At 61.1% G+C, this 18,514-nt stretch overlaps 1 protein-coding gene across 2 annotated transcripts in view; it reads left to right on the forward strand.

Moving 5' to 3' along the window:
• The window catches only part of LPIN1 (lipin 1), a 53,861-nt gene that overhangs the window by 14,472 nt on the left and 20,875 nt on the right, over window positions 1-18,514 (forward strand). For both annotated transcript variants that reach the window (XM_028140378.2, XM_054727915.1), the window contains exons 2-10: window positions 984-1,184; window positions 1,918-2,013; window positions 4,917-5,224; window positions 5,410-5,535; window positions 8,192-8,299; window positions 12,788-12,917; window positions 14,143-14,452; window positions 15,016-15,109; window positions 15,724-15,911. In XM_028140378.2, coding sequence (XP_027996179.2) covers window positions 993-1,184; window positions 1,918-2,013; window positions 4,917-5,224; window positions 5,410-5,535; window positions 8,192-8,299; window positions 12,788-12,917; window positions 14,143-14,452; window positions 15,016-15,109; window positions 15,724-15,911 — 1,552 coding nt within the window. In that variant the 5' untranslated portion in view covers window positions 984-992. The remainder of the gene's footprint in view (window positions 1-983; window positions 1,185-1,917; window positions 2,014-4,916; window positions 5,225-5,409; window positions 5,536-8,191; window positions 8,300-12,787; window positions 12,918-14,142; window positions 14,453-15,015; window positions 15,110-15,723; window positions 15,912-18,514) is intronic.

The raw sequence follows: 18,514 nt of genomic DNA on the forward strand, positions 1-18,514 counted from the left end.
GGAAAGGACGTGCGGCCGTGACAATGTGCGCAGTGGGTCGCTGTGGCCTTGTCATGGGAAGTCAGTATGTTCTCCCGCACTGTATGACTGAGTGTGTGTGTGCGTGTGCAGCCACATGTGTGGTGCGGACGGTGCAGTCACACGGGCGGTTTGCCGGGTCCCCGCAGGACGGGGCAGGCTCCCCCGCATTGGGACGCGCTGGCACCTCTCACCTGCTCTGGGGCCCTGCGCGGGTTCCATAACCCACAGCGCGGGTCCCCGCTCTGCCCACGGGGGCGCTGCCCGTGTGTCCCTGCGCCACTGGGACACGCAGTGGACACTTGGACCCCGTTGTCCTCGTCACCCGGACGGCGTGTGATCCTCACGGCTGTGACAGGGGACCGTGGGTTTCTCGGTGTCTCGCTGGTTCCCAGATGTAGTTTTAACAGTTGACTCTTTTTGGTAAGATTCCTTTAAAAAAAAAAAAATACAGTGGGCTGTCTCTGAGTTGAGCACACTACTTCCTATTACAGCGGTAGGGAGACTCCCATGTGGAAATACGCTTTGGGTTTTCATTCCTGCTCGTTCCTCCACGTCCTCACCAGTGCTTGCTTTCCCTGCTTTTCAGGTAGTAGCCATCCCAGTAGGGGGGATAGTGGTATCTCCCTTTAAAACGTTCTCAGTGCTCAGCTAAGGCCGCCCAGGGGTAGAGGCTGAGGGTGGGGGTGGGAGTGGGTGGGGGGGTAATTGCCGGTGGGGCCATGAACGTGCCGTTGGTTAAGAATTATGGAACAGGTTCTCTGCTTCTCCAGGGGGTATTCCAGAGGCCTCCTGGGGTCTCCGGGGTGGAGGCGGGCGGGCGACGGGGCAGGCGTGGAGCCCATTCCAGGGAACAGAAAACAAGATGATGCCGGCAGGGCGCCGGGTCGGACGCGGAGTCCGTGGTGTGCGGGCTGTAGGCAGCTGGCCCCCCTGAATTAACTGTGTGTGTGTCTGTTTTCTAGGCTCAGACCATGAATTACGTGGGGCAGCTGGCGGGCCAGGTGTTTGTCACCGTGAAGGAGCTGTACAAGGGCCTGAACCCCGCCACCCTGTCCGGATGCATCGACATCATCGTCGTCCGCCAGCCCAACGGGAGCCTGCAGTGCTCCCCGTTCCACGTCCGCTTCGGCAAGATGGGGGTGCTGCGCTCCCGAGAGAAAGTGGTGAGAGCCGGGGCCCCGGGACCCGTTGTGTGGCTTCCCATATCCGGAGCTTGTCGTGGGCCCAGATTTCGATCTCCCCGTTGGGTAGGGCTGTTCACTGAGCAGGCGGTGAACTCGGACTGTTCGGTGCCTGTGGCTGCGTGAACGGCTCCGGAACTCAGTGGCGTAAACCCGCTGTGACTCAGCGCCTGGGCTCTGTGTCGGGAGCTCGGACAGCAGGGCTGCCTGCGTCTGCCGTCGCCATCCGGCCTCAGCTGGGAGGCTCCAGGCCGGGGCTGGGACCCTCCGGAGACGTGTCACTCACATGACGGGTGGCTCTTGGCTGCCTCTCAGGGCCTGTTGGCCCCTCCATGTGGTCTGGGCGTCCTCACCACAAGGTGGCTGGGGAGCATGGGGAGAGAGAGAGAGAGAGAGAGAGAGAGAGAGAGAGAGCGCCAGCCCAGTGGACGCTGCCTTTTTCCCTGGCCCAGCCTCTGAAGTCACGCAGCGCCACTTCTGTCGTGTGCTGCTCGCGGAGGCACTCGCAGGCCCGTCCGGGCCCCGGGGAGGGTGGGGCGGGGCGGGTGCAGAGTGCGGTTCCCGATGGGGAAGGGCAGGCGGGGCCAGGCTGACCGACGGGGAGCTGGCGTTGTGAGCTCCCTGTGGCGCGTGTGCGGTTCAAGGGCATGCGTGTGGAGGCGTGGCCAGGGGAGGCTTGTTTCCTGACGTGGAGACGCGTGCGCTTTCCTTCCAGGTTGACATAGAAATCAACGGGGAATCCGTGGACTTACACATGAAACTGGGAGATAACGGAGAAGCCTTTTTTGTTCAAGAGACGGATAACGATCAGGTGAGGAAGGCCGGGGGTCAGGGTCACTCCCCAGCTCCGAGCAGGAGGCCGCGGAGTGCGGGCGGAGCACGCTGCCGGCTCCCGACGGCGCGGACGCTGGCGGCAGGCGCTCGTCTGTCCTGGGCGTTTGAGCCGGACGGGCTGGTGTGTGCTGACTCAGCAGTGCGGCTCACCGTTTCCGGGGGACAGAGGAACCAAATCGCCTGCCCTGAACCCCGGTCCAAAGCCTACAGATTGTACTGCTGTCCAACGCAGATGGCCGAGCGGTCGAATTTTTGTCTAGTGAGTGACCAGATTGCTTTTATTTTCATTATTTTATTTTATTATTATTTTTTAAAAAATTCTCACCTGAGGCTATTCTTCCATTGATTTTTAGAGAGAGTGGAAGAGAGAGGGAAAGAGACAGAAATATCGATGTGAGAGAAACACATCGACGGGTTGCCTCCTGCACGCGCCCTGACCAGGGCCCAGTCCGTGGAAGAGCCTGCAACCGAGTTACGTGCCCTTGACCGGAATTGAACCCGGGACCCTTCGGTTCGAAGGCCGACGTCCTATCCGCTGAGCCGAACCGGCTAGGGCTATTTTTATTATTTATAATGTCCAACAGCGTTGTTGAGATAATTCTCGTACCATACAGTTTAGCCATTTCGAGCGCACAATTCAGTGATTTTTAGTATTTTCACAGATGTGTGCAGCTGTTGCCACAGTCAATTCTAGATCACGGCCGTCACCTCCAAAGAAGCTCTGTGCCCCTCCGTTATCACCTCCCCCTCCACCACCCGCTCCCCACCCCCGAGCCCTCCGCCACCACCCATCCGCTTTCTGTCTCCCTCGATTTCTCTTCTCTGAGCCTTCATGTGAAAGGGACCCTGTAGTATGTGCTCCTCCATGCCTGTCTTCTTTCACTTACCATAACGTGTCCCAGGTCATCCGCGTTCTAGCAGGTGTCGGTACCTCGTTCCCTTGCGCGTCGAATGGCGTCCCTTTGTATCCACGCACCACCTTTTGTTTATCCTTTCGTGCCAACGTTGATGGACACTTGGGCTGTTTTCCCCCTTGGGCTGCTGTACACTCGTGTACAGGTTTTCACGTGGACATAGGTTTTCATTTCTCGGGTGCAGACCTGGGAGCGGAATTGCTGGGCCCCTGGTAACTGTTTGACCTTCGAGGACCTGCCAGACTGCTGTCCCAGGCCGCTGCCCGCTTACGTTCCCGTCAGCAGCACGTGCGCGCCCCGCGTGTCCGCATCGCCCCCTGTCCGTGCGGTCTGCCTGTGTGGCCGCAGCCGGCCTCGTGGCCGCGAAGTGCTGTCTCCTGCGGGGTCTGACGTGCTGCGGACCACGGAGGGCCTTGCTGGCTGGCCTCCCGGTGCTCTGGGTGGCACGGGGCCTGGAGGCCGGAGGGTGTTCTGTTCCCGGCGGTGCTCCTGTCTGTCCCCAGAGGCGGCTACAAGCCGGGAGCCGTGGCCTTCCTCCCCAGATCGCCGTGGGCGCCGCCTCCCCTCCGCACAGGTGCCCCCTTCCTGTCAGCCCGGGGAGCCTCCTGTGCCGCTCTCGGCCAGCGTCTGTGTTTCTTCTTGGCTCGGTCCCGGGAGCCGCTGGGTGAGTGGCCCGCCCATCCCTTCCAGCCTCGGGCTGCGGCTCTCCGAGCGCGTTTCAAACACTGAGAACCAGTACCAGCCAGCCACCAGGTCCACAGGCTGTGAGCGCCTTCCTTCTGGGTGGAGAGGGCCATGTCTCCCTCCCTGCACCCACCGCCGGGGGTGCTCGGGCCTCGGCGGGCACCGGCCAGCGGTTCCTAACAATTATCATTGACAACTTAACTCAGTGCATATTGAAAACTACACACACACACACACACACACGCTCTCTTACACACACACACACACACACACACACACACACGCTCTCTTACACACACACACACACTCTTACACACACGCGCACACGCTCTTATACACGCTCTCTTACACACACATGCTCTTACACACACACGCTCTCATACACACAGCCTCTCTTACACACACACTCTTTTACACACACACACACGCTCTCTTACACACATATGCTCTCTTACACACACATGCTCTCTTACACACACACGCTATCTTATACACACACGCTCTCTCACACACGCTCTTACACACACACGCCCTCTTACACACATGCTCTCTTACACACATGCTCTCACACACACACGCTCTCTTATACACACACTCACACACACATGCTCTTACACACACACACTCTTACACAAAGCTCTTACACACGCTCTCTTACACACACACACGCTCTTACACACACACGCTCTCTTACACACACACGCTCTCTTAGACACACACATACTCTCTTACACACATGCTCTTACACACACACGCTCTCTTACACACACGCTCTCTTACACACGCTCTCTTACACACACGCGCGCTCTTACACACACACACTCTTACACACACGCTCTCTCACACACACGCTCTCTTACACACGCTCTCACACACACACGCTCTCTTACACATACGCTCTTACACACACATGCTCTCTTACACACACACACACACACACACACACACACCCTGACCCACACTGAAATGCAGAATTGAGTCTAGTTCCCAGGGCAATGTGGTGACTCGAAGCCTATTTGTCCGTCTTTCCTCTGGAGAGTTCCACAGAGCTGAGTCCTGGCGGCCTGCAGTCGCCGAGCAGACCACACTTGGTTACAGTGATGAAGAGGCGGATGCAGTGCCAAACGGCACTTAACGAGTTCCATGCTGACTTCGTGCCCTCCTGTGACACCGGCAGCCACCCCCCCAGGTCACGGGCGTTTTAACACCGGAGCTCGATCCTGCCCGTAAGTCCAAGTGAACGAGCCTCAGCCTCGTTGTAAACAGGCCTTTCCGTCCTCAGGAAGTGATCCCCACGCACCTGGCCACCTCCCCCATCCTGTCGGACGGAGCCGCCCGCATGGAGTGCCAGCTGAAGAGGAACCCCCCGGACCGGGCGCGGAGCCTGGACCCCGGCGCGGCGGCCCCGGGCCTGCCTCCCGGCGAGACCCCCTCGAGCGGCTCCCTGGTGAAGAAGAGGAGGAAGAGGAGGAGGAAGTCCCAGCTGGACAGCCTGAAGAGGGACGACACCTCCAACACGTCGGAGGACGAAGACATGTTCCCCATAGAGATGAGCTCCGACGAGGAGCGGGACCCGATGGACGGCAGCAGGTGAATGTGGGTCCGAGGAGAACGGCCCTGCAGGCCCGGGTGACGTGATTGTTAAATGTGGTTCTTACAACCCCCCTCCCCGCCCCGCCCCGTGGATGCATTTAAAAATGGGCACTTGCCTTTGTTATGGTTCTGTCGCTTTTAACATTTGACTTGAATCTCTCTCTCTCTCTCTCTTTAACCAGAACTCTTAATAACGACATACCTCCATTCCAAGAAGATGTTCCCAAGGAGAACCTGCCCCCAGTCACGCCTTATTCTCAGTCGTCATCGTACCCTAGTTCTGATAGAGAGTGGTCACCCAACGCCAGGTGAGCTGCGTGTGCGTGTGTGCGTGTGTGCCCATGTGCGCTCACTTGTCCTGGTCCAGAGGATTTGAAGCCAGTTAGGAGGCGTGTTCTGTAGAATAGAAACATAAATGAAAGTGGACTTAGTTAGGACGGAAGAAGAGGCAGGTTGGAGTAGGAGGTTCAGAGGGGGATGAGTCACATCATGTGCAGGCCCTGGATCAGGGCGGAGATGCAGATGTAGCACTTCGCTCCCCGGGGGTGGCGTGGGAAGGGGGAGCACTCGTTAAGGGACACAACGCTGATGGTCACGGGCGGACACACGGACAGCCTTCCTGTCTCCCAAGTGAGATTCACGCCGCGAGGCTGCTTCAGCGGCCACTGAGGCCGTCTGGACGACCGCTTCTCCCTTCTCCCCGAGCTCAGTCACTCGGCTGAGTTCAGGGTGTTTATTTCCTGGAAGTGAGCGCTCACGTCGGCTAGTCTGCCAGCCTGGGCAGTTTTCAGAGAACGGGAGGGGCAGATCTACATCATGCCACCACAGCAGGGGCCATAGCGGCCATCGGGACAAAAATTGTTTCTTGGAGAGCCACAGCACACACACAGCTACCCAGGGTTCCTCCCGGCCCCCCTCCCCGGCATTAAAATATCACGGCCCAGGGAGCGCTGTTGGGGGAAAATGTCCCAGATGCTCCGGGGGTGGCGATAGTGAGGAAGAGGCGGGGAAATAGCCATCTAAGTGATAGTGAATGGCAACTTGGGTTATTATTATTATTTATTTATTTTTTTTAGAGAGAGAGGGAGAGAAACATCGATGTGAGAGCAAAACATCAATCAGCTGCCTCCTGCACCCCCTGACCGGAATCGAACTGGCTACCTTTTAGGTTCACAGGATGACACCCAACCATCCCCCCGACCCCTGCCTGCCCCCTGGGCCGGGCTGTTCTTGCTCTTCCTGTGAGATTTACCTCCTGTTTACAGCGGTTGTGTGGGCCTAGGAGCTGCAAAGCTTCCTGCCTACACCTGTTTCCTGCACTCACCAGCCCTGGTTTCACTTTCACCCGTGTGATGCGTGTGTGACGCAGCACGGTGAGCGGGGTGCTGAGCCTGAGCTTCAGGTCAGGGGAAACAGGCCGCATCCTGGTGTCCAGCCGGGATGGGGACGATGAATGTCAGTCAACCGGCAGCCAGGGTGGGGCTGGGGGCCCGGGAAGGCCCCTCCCTGAGGTCGGTCTGTCTGTCCCGTCCGACAGCAACATCGTGCTAGCCACAGACGTAAATTAAAACGTTGTAGCAGCCACCCTGGAAAAGTAAAAGGACACTGAGCAGGTGAACTTCCATGATGTATTTCATCCGACCCAGTGTACCCAGAACAGCATTTCAGGTAGTCAGTTCTAAAAACATTATTAACGGGCTGGCCCACATGGCTCAGTGGTTCAGCTTCGACCTGTGAACCAGGAGGTCATGGTTTGATTCCCGGTCAGGGCACACACCCGGGTTGTGGGCTCGATCTCCCCAGTGTGGGGCGTGCAGGAGGTCGCTGTCATCATTGATGTTTCTCTCTCTCTCTCCCTCTCCCTTCCTCTCTGAAATCAGTAAAATATACACTGAGTGGCCAGATTATTATGATCTCTGAACGCATAATAATCTGGCCACTCAGTGTATATCCTATATAATAAAAGGCTAATATGCAAATTGTCACCTCGACCAGGAGGTCGACCAGCAGGCAGGCTGGCCAACCGCCCATGTCCCCTCCCCCTGGCCAGGCTGGCCGGATCCCACCCATGCACGAATTCATGCACCGGTATACACACACACACACACACACACACACACACACACACACACATTGAGTGGCCAGATTATTATGCGTTCAGAGATCATAATAATCTGGCCACTCAGTGTATTTAAGAACAGTCTTCATGAGATCTGTCACATCCTGTGTGTGTGGTAGGTCTTTGAAGTCGTGTGTCTCTCTCACGGACAGCACCTTTCACGTGCCCAGCTGTCACAGCAGCCAGTGGCTCTCCTGTCGGACAGTGATGCGGGTCCCGTCCTGGCACCTCAGACATTCTCTCCTGGGGTCCCTGGAGATAACCCTCTAGAGTTAGGACTTCAGGAAGAAAATATGGGGGGGTGTTTGGACACCAGTGGGCGGAAATATGTTCACTCTTTGTTCACATTGAGAATTTAGGTGTTTCAGACACAACCCCGGAGAGGTCTCCTCTCTCCCGTTTTCCTCTGCGAGTCCGGGGTGATGACTGTGCCAGCTCAGGAGGGCCCGCCCACTGTCCGATGCAATGGCCAACGCGGCCGAGGGGACACACTTCCATTCATGGCACCGTGTGTGTTCCTTAAGGAGGCAGCCGCAGCACACAGTCAGACCGCGCGCCCCAGAGCCGGGAGGAAGCGTGCGCTGAGCCCGGAGAGCAGTCCCTCCCGGGCACGTGGATGAGGCAGAAAGGGCGCCGGGCCTGGGCGGCTTCCTGCTTTGCGGTTCAGAGAGCTCCTGTTGGTTTCTCAGCGACGTCAACAGAGCTGCTCGGCTGCGGTCCGGGGCCTGGGAGGGTCATCTCTGACAGTGTCACCCCTGACGGTGGTCCTGGGACGGGTAGGAGATGTGGTTTCACTTCACTGACCTGTGACCTCTTCTCTCTCCATGTGTACCCCCGGCATCCAGCGGCCTGCTAGATTGCAAAAGGACGCCCCCTCACGTGGCGGTGGCGGCCGAGGGCCTGCTCTCGAGCTCTTGCCCTCCGCAGTCGTCCGTCCTGCACGCTCCGGAAAGGTAGCGGCCCTGCCCCACGCGGTGCCTCCCACAACCAGCTCTCCGCTAACTCCTCCCCGCCTTTAACCGCTAACCGCAATCTCTCACGCAGAAAAGCGTGTCGATCCTCTGCAGGGAACATGTTGCTCTAACTCTCACAGATCTGTTCTACCGACTAACCAGATGCCTGATGGTGAACACACTCCGTTTCTTATTCTCCTTTCCCTGTCGGCGGATTAGACTCCTTCTAACTTAGTACTAACTCTGGAACTCTCTGGGAATGTGGTTCCATCATAGGATTCCTCCTAATGCCGTGGCGTGCCTTCAGAGTGGAAGAATGAAGCCCGGTTTGGGAGGATGACCTGTTGTGTTGTGTGGGGGGTTGCTCAGCCGGTAGGCTAACACGCTGCTTGCGAAGGACGTTATTTGAAAGGAACGGAGCTTTTTGCCCACGTTTAAAGAAGCTGGTTAGGCTCTCTGAGTCGCGGCATCGGCTGTGTGCACGGCGTTCCTGGAACATTCTGGAGACGAGGACGGGACGGAGCCTACGGTCTGGGTATGGGCTCGTCTTCTCGTGGGAAGCCATGGTCTCAGGTTTCTGCCCTTTGCCCTCGGGGCTGCCCACAGCCCGGCCGGCTGGCAGCCTTGCTTTGTGGAACTGAGGGGTTCGCTTTAAAACTTCAGCGAGGGAAGCTGCGATTACTTTTTCGATGGGAAACGGCTTTTCCTTTTGAGTAAAGACCCAGAACTCAGAATGTGCGTCTTTCAGAGGTCGCACGTACAGGAGAAAGGCCGTTTGTAAATGAGGCCAACTGAGCTGTGAGCAGCGGTAGCTGAAACGCTTAGTTGGAACCAGCAGAAATACTGGGAACGGTTGTCTGGCTCCTAAATACATGCGTTACTTAGGAAGGTCATCAGCGACCCCACAAGCTTACCTTTTGGAGCAGCCCTTGGCCTCAAAAGGCTAATCTCTGACAGCGGGAACTTCCCCCCGTCCCTCTCAGTGGGTCTGAGTCCCCCGTGCCGTCGAGCGTGTGGTTGAGCACAGACGCCTTTGGGGAGGGCTGGTGAGGGGCCAGCACCCTCTGTTGTTACCGACTGAGCAGCGGACCTGCAGCTGGTTTCCGCCGCTCACACGGGCGAGGTTCTCTGCGGGTCTGCGTGGGCGCACCGGACGCCTCGGGGAGCCCGAGGCCTTTGTGCAGGGACCAGGGTGTCCGGGTGCTGGAGTGGGGGGCTCTGGAACTGTGGGTGCTTGCATGCTTCTGGAGCAGAGGCCGGCAGGCGGCACCCCGCCGGCCACATCGGGGGCGGGGGGCCCCATTTCTCTCAGGCTGCCTTCGTGCTCCGATGGCAGGACTGAATAGCCGCGGCGGATGGCGTAGCCCACAGGCCTGGAATGGCCGCTCTCCGGCCTGGCCCAGAAGTGTGGGAGCCCCTGCTGGGCAGGCGCCGCCGAAAGGGCTGCACTGAACTCGGTGGCTGAGACAGTTCAGTCCCCAGACGTGTAACAAGTTACGGTAACACAATAGAACACAAGCTGCGTGTGGTGTGAGAGACACAATGGCAGGGCCTCAGAACAAGGGGTGCAGGTGTGGGTGAGCTCTGGCGAGGGTGGGGCGTCCTCTCCCGGGACGCCCCGACGCGGCGTGGACGCGGGCTGCAGGGCAGTTGCAGAGGCCCCGCCGGAGGCCACGACCTGTTCGCTGAGGCTGACGTAACGGTGGACACGCCGTGTCGGAGGGCACTGGCCCGAGGAGGAAAGTGTGAAGACAGGGTTGGAGCAAGCAGCGAGGTGGCAGGTGATGACTCTTGACCTCTCCGACGTGGGGCGGCCCAGCATTCCCGCTCCCGGCTCCTCCCTGACGGCGTGTGCTGTGTCCCATTTCATGTGCTCCCACCAGGTGCCACCTCGGGCCCTCACCCCACAGTGACGCGCGTGCAGCGGACCGAGGGCGGGGGCCCGGGAGAAGGCAGCCGGCTCTGTAGGCAGAGTGGAGCGGGCAGGAGGCTCCCTCGTCTGAAGGGCTTGCCTGAAGCCATGCAGGATCGATCCGTGCGGCCAGGGAGGGCCGCGATTGGACACAGCCACGTGTCATCCGTGAGCTCTCCGTGTCCCGGCAGGGAAGCGCGTTCAGACGGGAGGACTGTGCCTCAGCCAGGGACCGAGCCCGGCAGTGAGAGGCGCCAGGAGACCAGGGTGGGAGGGACGATGGGAAAGGAATCCCGCGGCAGGTTCCTGTCCCGCTTCATTGGGAAACTGCCGTCTCCCTCGAGAGGGGGTGCAGGTCATAGACAGGAAACTGCCGTCTCCCTCGAGAGGGGGTGCAGGTCATAGACAGGAAACTGCCGAGAGAGGGTGCAGGTCATAGACAGGAAACTGCTGAGAGGGGGTATAGGTAATAGACAGGAAACTGCCGAGAGAGGGTGCAGGTCATAGACAGGAAACTGCCGAGAGAGGGTGCAGGTCATAGACAGGAAACTGCCGTCTCCCTCGAGAGGGGGTGCAGGTCATAGACAGGAAACTGCTGAGAGGGTGCAGGTCATAGACAGGAAACTGCCGTCTCCCTCGAGAGGGGGTGCAGGTCATAGACAGGAAACTGCTGAGAGGGGGGTGCAGGTCATAGACAGGAAACTGCTGAGAGAGGGTGCAGGTCATAGACAGGAAACTGCGGAGAGAGGGTGCAGGTAATAGACAGGAAACTGCTGAGAGGGGGTGCAGGTCATAGACAGGAAACTGCCGTCTCCCTCGAGAGGGGGTGCAGGTCATAGACAGGAAACTGCCGTCTCCCTCGAGAGCGGGTGCAGGTCATAGACAGGAAACTGCGGAGAGAGGGTGCAGGTCATAGACAGGAAACTGCCGAGAGAGGGTGCAGGTCATAGACAGGAAACTGCTGAGAGAGGGTGCAGGTCATAGACAGGAAACTGCTGAGAGGGGGGTGCAGGTAATAGACAGGAAACTGCTGAGAGGGGGTGCAGGTCATAGGAAACTGCTGAGAGAGGGTGCAGGTAATAGACAGGAAACTGCGGAGAGGGGGTGCAGGTCATAGACAGGAAACTGCTGAGAGAGGGTGCAGGTAATAGACAGGAAACTGCGGAGAGGGGGTGCAGGTCATAGGAAACTGCTGAGAGAGGGTGCAGGTAATAGACAGGAAACTGCTGAGAAGAGGTGCAGGTAATAGACAGGAAACTGCCGTCTCCCTCGAGAGCGGGTGCAGGTCATAGACAGGAAACTGCTGAGAGAGGGTGCAGGTCATAGACAGGAAACTGCCGTCTCCCTCGAGAGGGGGTGCAGGTCATAGACAGGAAACTGCCGTCTCCCTCGAGAGCGGGTGCAGGTCATAGACAGGAAACTGCGGAGAGAGGGTGCAGGTAATAGACAGGAAACTGCTGAGAGAGGGTGCAGGTCATAGACAGGAAACTGCCGAGAGGGGGTGCAGGTAATAGACAGGAAACTGCTGAGAGAGGGTGCAGGTAATAGACAGGAAACTGCTGAGAGAGGGTGCAGGTAATAGACAGGAAACTGCGGAGAGGGGGTGCAGGTCATAGACAGGAAACTGCCGAGAGGGGGTGCAGGTCATAGACAGGAAATGCTCGAGGGGCACTGCACCGCCTGAGCGCAATGCCGTGCGGATTCGGGGGAGCAGCCGCTCCCTCCGGCCGGGGACTTGGGCTGGACAGAGGACTTGGTTCAGGTCTCAAGATGAAATAGAGAAAACAGACGAGAACAGGCCACAGCCACTGAGACGCTGGCCCGAGGACGAGGTCGCGGGGGGCCAGCGCGGAGGAACCCTCCGGTGTCCCTGGCCGGCGTCCTGTCTCCTAAACCGTCACGGGCGGCTCCTGCCGTGGAGCGGTCTGTGGCACGGCGTGTGCAGTCGGTTGGCACGTCATGCGGTTCCTCGGCCCTGTGCCGACTCCGCCCTGTTCTGAGTGGAGCCTAGAGCGGGCGCACGTCGGAGGGCCAGGGCTGGGCGGCCGTGGAGCCTGGGCTGCGAGGGGAGCGCGGGAGAGTGCGCCAGTGCACGGGAGGGCGGCCGGCGGTGGAAGTCAGGCTCCCTCTTTCCTGTCTCTCTTCGTCTCCTCTTTCAATCTTCCCCGTTTAACGCTACTTCTCACCTCCTCTGCCCGGCACTGGGCGCACCCCCCGCCTGGACCCCTGGTGGCCACCGACGGGACACGCCCCGAAGCCATGCTCCCAGGGCAGCGATGTCCCCCCCGGGTGCAATGTCCCTGAAATTGTCAACTAAAAAATGACAACAGCCAGCGCAGCAATAGCCCTCTGGTATAAAGGAAGCAAAGTTCTATTTTTGGGGTCAGATCAGCAAAAAAGAGAATATATTTTTGGCTGCGCTGCAGAATCTTAGCAGTTTACGTGCCATGAGATGAACGAGGTTGAAATCGCTGTCCTGAGGGCCTGGCGGCGTGGGTGCCTTCTCGGGGCTGATGGAACCACAGGTGCTAAGAAAGGCTCTTCCTGCTTTGATCGTGGGCTTGTGTTTTGTTAAGTCCTTCAGGTTCCCGACCCTCGACACCTAAAAGCGACTCCGAGTTGGTCAGCAAGTCGGCGGACAGGACGGCGCAGAAGAGCAACCTGGAGATGCTGTGGCTCTGGGGGGAGCTGCCCCAGGCCGCCAAAGTGAGTGCCCCCCCCCGCTCCCGCCCCTAAAACTGCAAAACGGACGGTTTTCCTCCCAAGAAACGTTTGTTCACAGGCCAGTGTGTGTTAAGAATCTGGAAGCATTACGTTTCAGGCTGTGCGTGTTTTGCACAAAGTATGTTAAGGCCCTGGGACGATGCCACGGCCTCTCGTATCCCCCGTGCATGTCTGTGACCCGAACGGATGGGTGGCGCGGAGCGCAGGCGGGGCTTCCTGCTGAGACTCAGGATGGCAGCTGTGTGGCCAGCAGGCCGCTGGGCTGACGCTCGTCCATGCCCTCGGTGGGTTATATTTAGCTCTCGTCACGGGAAGTGCTGATTTCGCTGCCTGCAAACTGCTGACCCATGCACCCCCCCTCCCCGCCCGCCGCCTGCCCCCCGACTGCCGGCCCCATGCAAGCCCGCGTCACTGGTTGCTGGGGAGACGGCGTGGAAGTGCAGACCCATCGCTTCTGGAAAGCGGGTCCAAGCACAGGCCCCGCAGCACGTCCCTCTGTGCCGGGACCCGAGCTCAGACACTGGGCCGAACGCCTGGTCCTCCCCCTTCTAGTGCACGAATCGCCTTGGGGGGTTTGATTGGATGAATCTTTCTGTGACTGGAAACTCCTTGCAGCCAGCCGCCAAACTGTCACTCATGCACTCACGTTTGGGGGTGAAATATACACACACACACGGAAATGCCCGGATGGTAAGTGCTGGGGTCCATGCCTCTCCCACGGTGAGCGAGGCCATGTGACTTGCACCCAGACCAGGAGCGGGACCCCCGGGAAACTCCCCACTTGGCAGTGGCTGCTCAGGCTGACCCCCCGCAGGGACAGAGCAGATCCTGCCTCCAGCAGCAGAGGTTGGCCTCGCACGCTCCTCACTCAGGTCGTCCGTAACCAGCTCAGTCCCGCAGCATCCCCCGTGGCCACTCTGCCCGTTCTCCTGGGCGTCTGGGCTGCTGCCACCTGCTGGCCGTCACTAGCCTCCCTCTCTCCTGCCGGGCAGTTGGTGTTTAAATAACAGTCCCTCTGCGTTGGAACGACTGTTCCTGATGTCTGGGCCCTCTGGCAGGCTCGGAAACCGCCAGGTGACCCCGAGCTGGAGCCCGCTGGGCGTGGACGGGGGGACCCTCACCTGGCTGCCTGTGGTTCTTGGTTGACTTGCTTTTTCTGCTTGTGCCCTGACCCCTCCCGCTCCCTCTCGCCTGCCCTTCCATCCAGTCGCCCACACACAAGATGAAAGACTCCAGCCCGCGGAGCAGCAGGAAGTTCTCGGAGAAGATGCACTTCCAGGCCATCCACAGCGAGCCTCCCGAAGCGTTCAGCGAGCCCGCGCCGACGCCGGCCCAGGCGCCTCCTGAACAGCCGCCTCCGGAGCAGCCGCCTCCGGCCGAGATGCAGCTCGTGAATGAGGAGGACGTGGAGGCCTTGGGAGCCGCAGCCCCGCCCCTGCCTGCCCCCGAGGAGCCCCAAGCCCTCTCCGCCATGGCAGCGGCGGCCAGCAAGACGGACTCGCCGTCTAGGAAGAAAGGTGCGGGCGAGGCCGGCTTCCCGCCCCTTCTGTGCACGTGCGCGCTGCCAGCTCCGCGCCTGCCTTCGAGCTCAGGACTCGGACCCTGACGTCCGTCCTGTCCGCTCCCTGCCCTTTTGCCGAATATGTTAGGCCCGTGGTCGGCAAACCGCGGCTCGCGAGCCACATGCGGCTCTTTGGCCCCTTGAGTGTGACTCTTCCACAAAATACCACGGCCTGGGCGAGTCTATTTTTAAGAAGTGGCATTAGAAGAAGTTTAAGTTTAAAAAATGTGGCTCTCAGAAGAAATTTCAATCGTCGTCCTGTTGGTATTTGGCTCTGCTGACTAATGAGTTTGCCGACCACTGTGTTAGGAGAATTTAGTCATGGGCAGTGAGGCGCGAAGGGGGTCTTGGGGGGCCGTGTGGTGAACCCTCATTTCACCGTCCGGGCCCTTCTGAGCTCCTCTACACACCGGGCTTCAGTGCGTTCCCCAGAGGCGCTTGGAGGTCAGAGGTTGGAGGTCAGAGGTCGGGGGTCCCCGGGCGCGGCTCTGACCTGCTCCTCTGCTCCTTGGTTTGCAGACAAACGAAGCCGGCACCTCGGGGCCGACGGTGTCTACCTGGACGACCTCACAGACATGGATCCCGAAGTGGCCGCCCTGTACTTCCCCAAAAAGTAAGCCTCCTTTTTATTCCTCGTGCCGCGTCCCGCCATCAGAATAGGAATCGGCGCGGGTTCACGTCTTCCTCCTGTTGGATCAGAGGGAGAAGAGGTGTCAGCACCGCGGGCTTTCTCCGTAGACGTGGCGGGCGGGTACCTCCAGGCCGGCGGAGCGGGAAGGAGGCAGGAGGCTGTCGCCCCCGGTGACGCGGAGGGTGCGTGGTGGTCAGTGACCCACGGCCCGATTCAGGGGCAAAGGCAGCAGCTGCGTGGCCGTCTCTCCCCGGGAGGGTCCGTGGCCCGTCCTTAGTTCTCCTGGGATTTGCAGGGAGGGCCAGGTGCACGGAGGGCGAAGCCCAGAGCTGGGCCTTTGAGGAGTGAGCTCGATCCCCCGTCTCTCCAGTGGGTGTGGGGGGGCCGCGGGAGGTGTGGGAGGCAGAAGCGGATGGTGCTCTCTGCTCGGAACGCCTTCAGCTGGTCTTCGTGGGGCGTGGTGCTTTAACGGGAAGTCCGTCCCGGGATGGAGCCATGTGCGCCGTGGGGGTCACAGATTGCGAGTCCTTGCACGTGAGTGTGAGACCCCAGACCGGGAAAATCCTCAGAACACCTTCCCCTCTTCCTCCTCCCAGCGGGGACCCTGCTGGGCTCCCCAAACATGCCGACAGCGGAGCCCGGTCAGCCAACCAGTCCCCGCAGTCCGTGGGCAGCTCTGGCGCCGACAGTGGTGTGGAGAGCACCTCCGACGGCCTGAGGGACCTGCCGTCCATCGCCATCTCCCTCTGCGGCGGCCTCAGCGACAACAGGGAGATCACCAAAGGTACGGCGGGCGCCTCGCAGCTGGTCTCCAGGCCAACAGCACCCCCTGGTGGCAGCTGCTCAGAGCGCCCGGAGCCTGGCTCCCACCCTTCCTTCCAGTCCCGCTGCCTCCTCTGCATTTGGTGAAGGACAGCACACGTGACCCATGGTTGCTCATGACCCACGTGCTGCTGGCTTGCCCTTGGCGACCTTGGTTTGCCCTTGGCGACCTTGGGTTGCACTTGGCGACCTTGGGTTCTGGTGTTCACACGTGGCTTCAGGCAGCAGCCAGGCCACCGGGGTCGCTCGTTGTCAGGCGCGCCTGCTGAGCCTGCCGTGTGTGTCCTTGCCCCAGGCCAGTCCTGGGAGGCTGAGGGCTGCAGCCCCGTGGGGGTGGCAGTGTTAGGGGACACCGTGCACTGGAGGGGTGGGGGCAGAAACGCTGTGGGTGAGGAGGGGCCCAGCTGGAGCTGAAGGGTGCTCTCAGGGTGGCGTAGGGGGTGAGTGGATTCATAGCGTCCGTCAGATTCATAAAGCCATGTCCCAGTCCCCGCAGTGACGTGGTGAGGTGGCCCAGGATCCCAGCCAGTGCAGCCGCCATCACCCCTGACATTCCCCGAGGAGACCTGGGAACTTACTTCCACCCCTGCCCCACCTCCCCTGTCTTCCCCACCCTCTCCCCACCTGCACTGTCTCCCCCATCCCCGCCACCTCCCCTGTCTCCCCCCATCCCCGCCCCACCTCCCCTGTCTCCCCGCCCCCCCACCGTGGTCTGAATTTCTCGCAGGGAACCGGGTGGGTCCTGCACTTCCCCCCCTGCCACTCACAAGCCGCCTTCCTGCCTGGAGACGCCATCCCAGACCCTGTCCCCCTCCTGAGGTCCCTTCACGCTGTGTGGATCGCTTCTCCCCAGAGACTGGGGCCCCTTATTCTGGCGCCTGACCCCGCTGATCCATCACCCCAGTGATGAACTGAGGGTCGCCTCCTGACCCGGGGCTCCCCGCCAGCTCTGAGCGTGTGGGGCTGGGCCAGCTGCCGGGCCTCACGCGGTCCCCTGCCCTTCCTGGGGTGACCTGGTCAGCACCCGCCCGCTGGCATGGAGCGAGCCCTCCTGTGAGGCAGGACCCGGGCCTGCCGCTCGCGCCCTCACCCTCCTCACGGCCCCCACGGCCACGAGGGAACGGAGGCTCGGGGAGGTTCCGCGCTTGCCCAGGGTCACAGCAGCGCTTGTGACTGTGCCTTAGACCTGCTCCCTCCGGTGCAGGCTCCATTCCCACCCCACCCCCCTGCCCCCTGCCCCCTGCCCTGTGAGCGCAGGAGCCCCCAGAGGGCACGTTTCCCCACATCCCCATGCTGCCCCCAGACAGGTGAAGGTCCTGCCCTTTGCAGGCGCACGCGAGGCCTTCCCACAGGGGCACCAGGGGCGCACACACGGGCACACGCGAGGCCTTCCCACACAGGGCGCACACACGGGCACACGCGAGGCCTTCCCACAGGGGCACCAGGGGCGCACACGGGCACACGCGAGGCCTTCCCACAGGGGCACACGGGGGCACACACACGGGCACACGCGAGGCCTTCCCACAGGGGCACACAGGGGCGCACACACGGGCACACGCGAGGCCTTCCCACAGGGGCACACAGCGGCGCGCACACGGGCACACGCGAGGCCTTCCCACAGGGGCACACGGGCACACACACGGGCACACGCGAGGCCTTCCCACAGGGGCACACGGGGGCGCACACATGGGCACACGCGAGGCCTTCCCACACAGGGGCACACAGCGGCGCACACACGGGCACACGCGAGGCCTTCCCACAGGGGCACACAGGGGCGCACACACGGGCACACGCGAGGCCTTCCCACAGGGGCACACAGCGGCGCGCACACGGGCACACGCGAGGCCTTCCCACAGGGGCACACAGCGGCGCACACACGGGCACACGCGAGGCCTTCCCACAGGGGCACACGGGCGCACACACGGGCACACGCGAGGCCTTCCCACAGGGGCACACGGGCGCACACACGGGCACACGCGAGGCCTTCCCACAGGGGCACACAGGGGCGCACACACGGGCACACGCGAGGCCTTCCCACAGGGGCACACGGGCGCACACACGGGCACACGCGAGGCCTTCCCACAGGGGCACACAGGGGCGCACACACGGGCACACAGGGGCGCACACACGGGCACACGCGAGGCCTTCCCACAGGGGCACACACGGGCGCACGCGAGGCCTTCCCACAGGGGCACACGGGCGCACACACGGGCACACGCGAGGCCTTCCCACAGGGGCACACGGGGGCGCACACACGGGCACACGTGAGGCCTTCCCACAGGGGCACACAGCGGCGCGCACACACGGGCACACGCGAGGCCTTCCCGTGCAGGGGCACACAGGGGCGCACACAGGGGCGCACGCGAGGCCTTCCCACAGGGGCACACGGGCGCACACACGGGCACACGCGAGGCCTTCCCACATGGGCACACGGGCGCACAAACGGGCACACGCGAGGCCTTCCCACAGGGGCACACACGGGCACACGCGAGGCCTTCCCACAGGGGCACACGGGCGCACACACGGGCACACGCGAGGCCTTCCCACAGGGGCACACGGGCGCAC

Source organism: Eptesicus fuscus, chromosome 16, assembly GCF_027574615.1.
Source record: "Eptesicus fuscus isolate TK198812 chromosome 16, DD_ASM_mEF_20220401, whole genome shotgun sequence".
NCBI lineage: Eukaryota > Metazoa > Chordata > Mammalia > Chiroptera > Vespertilionidae > Eptesicus > Eptesicus fuscus.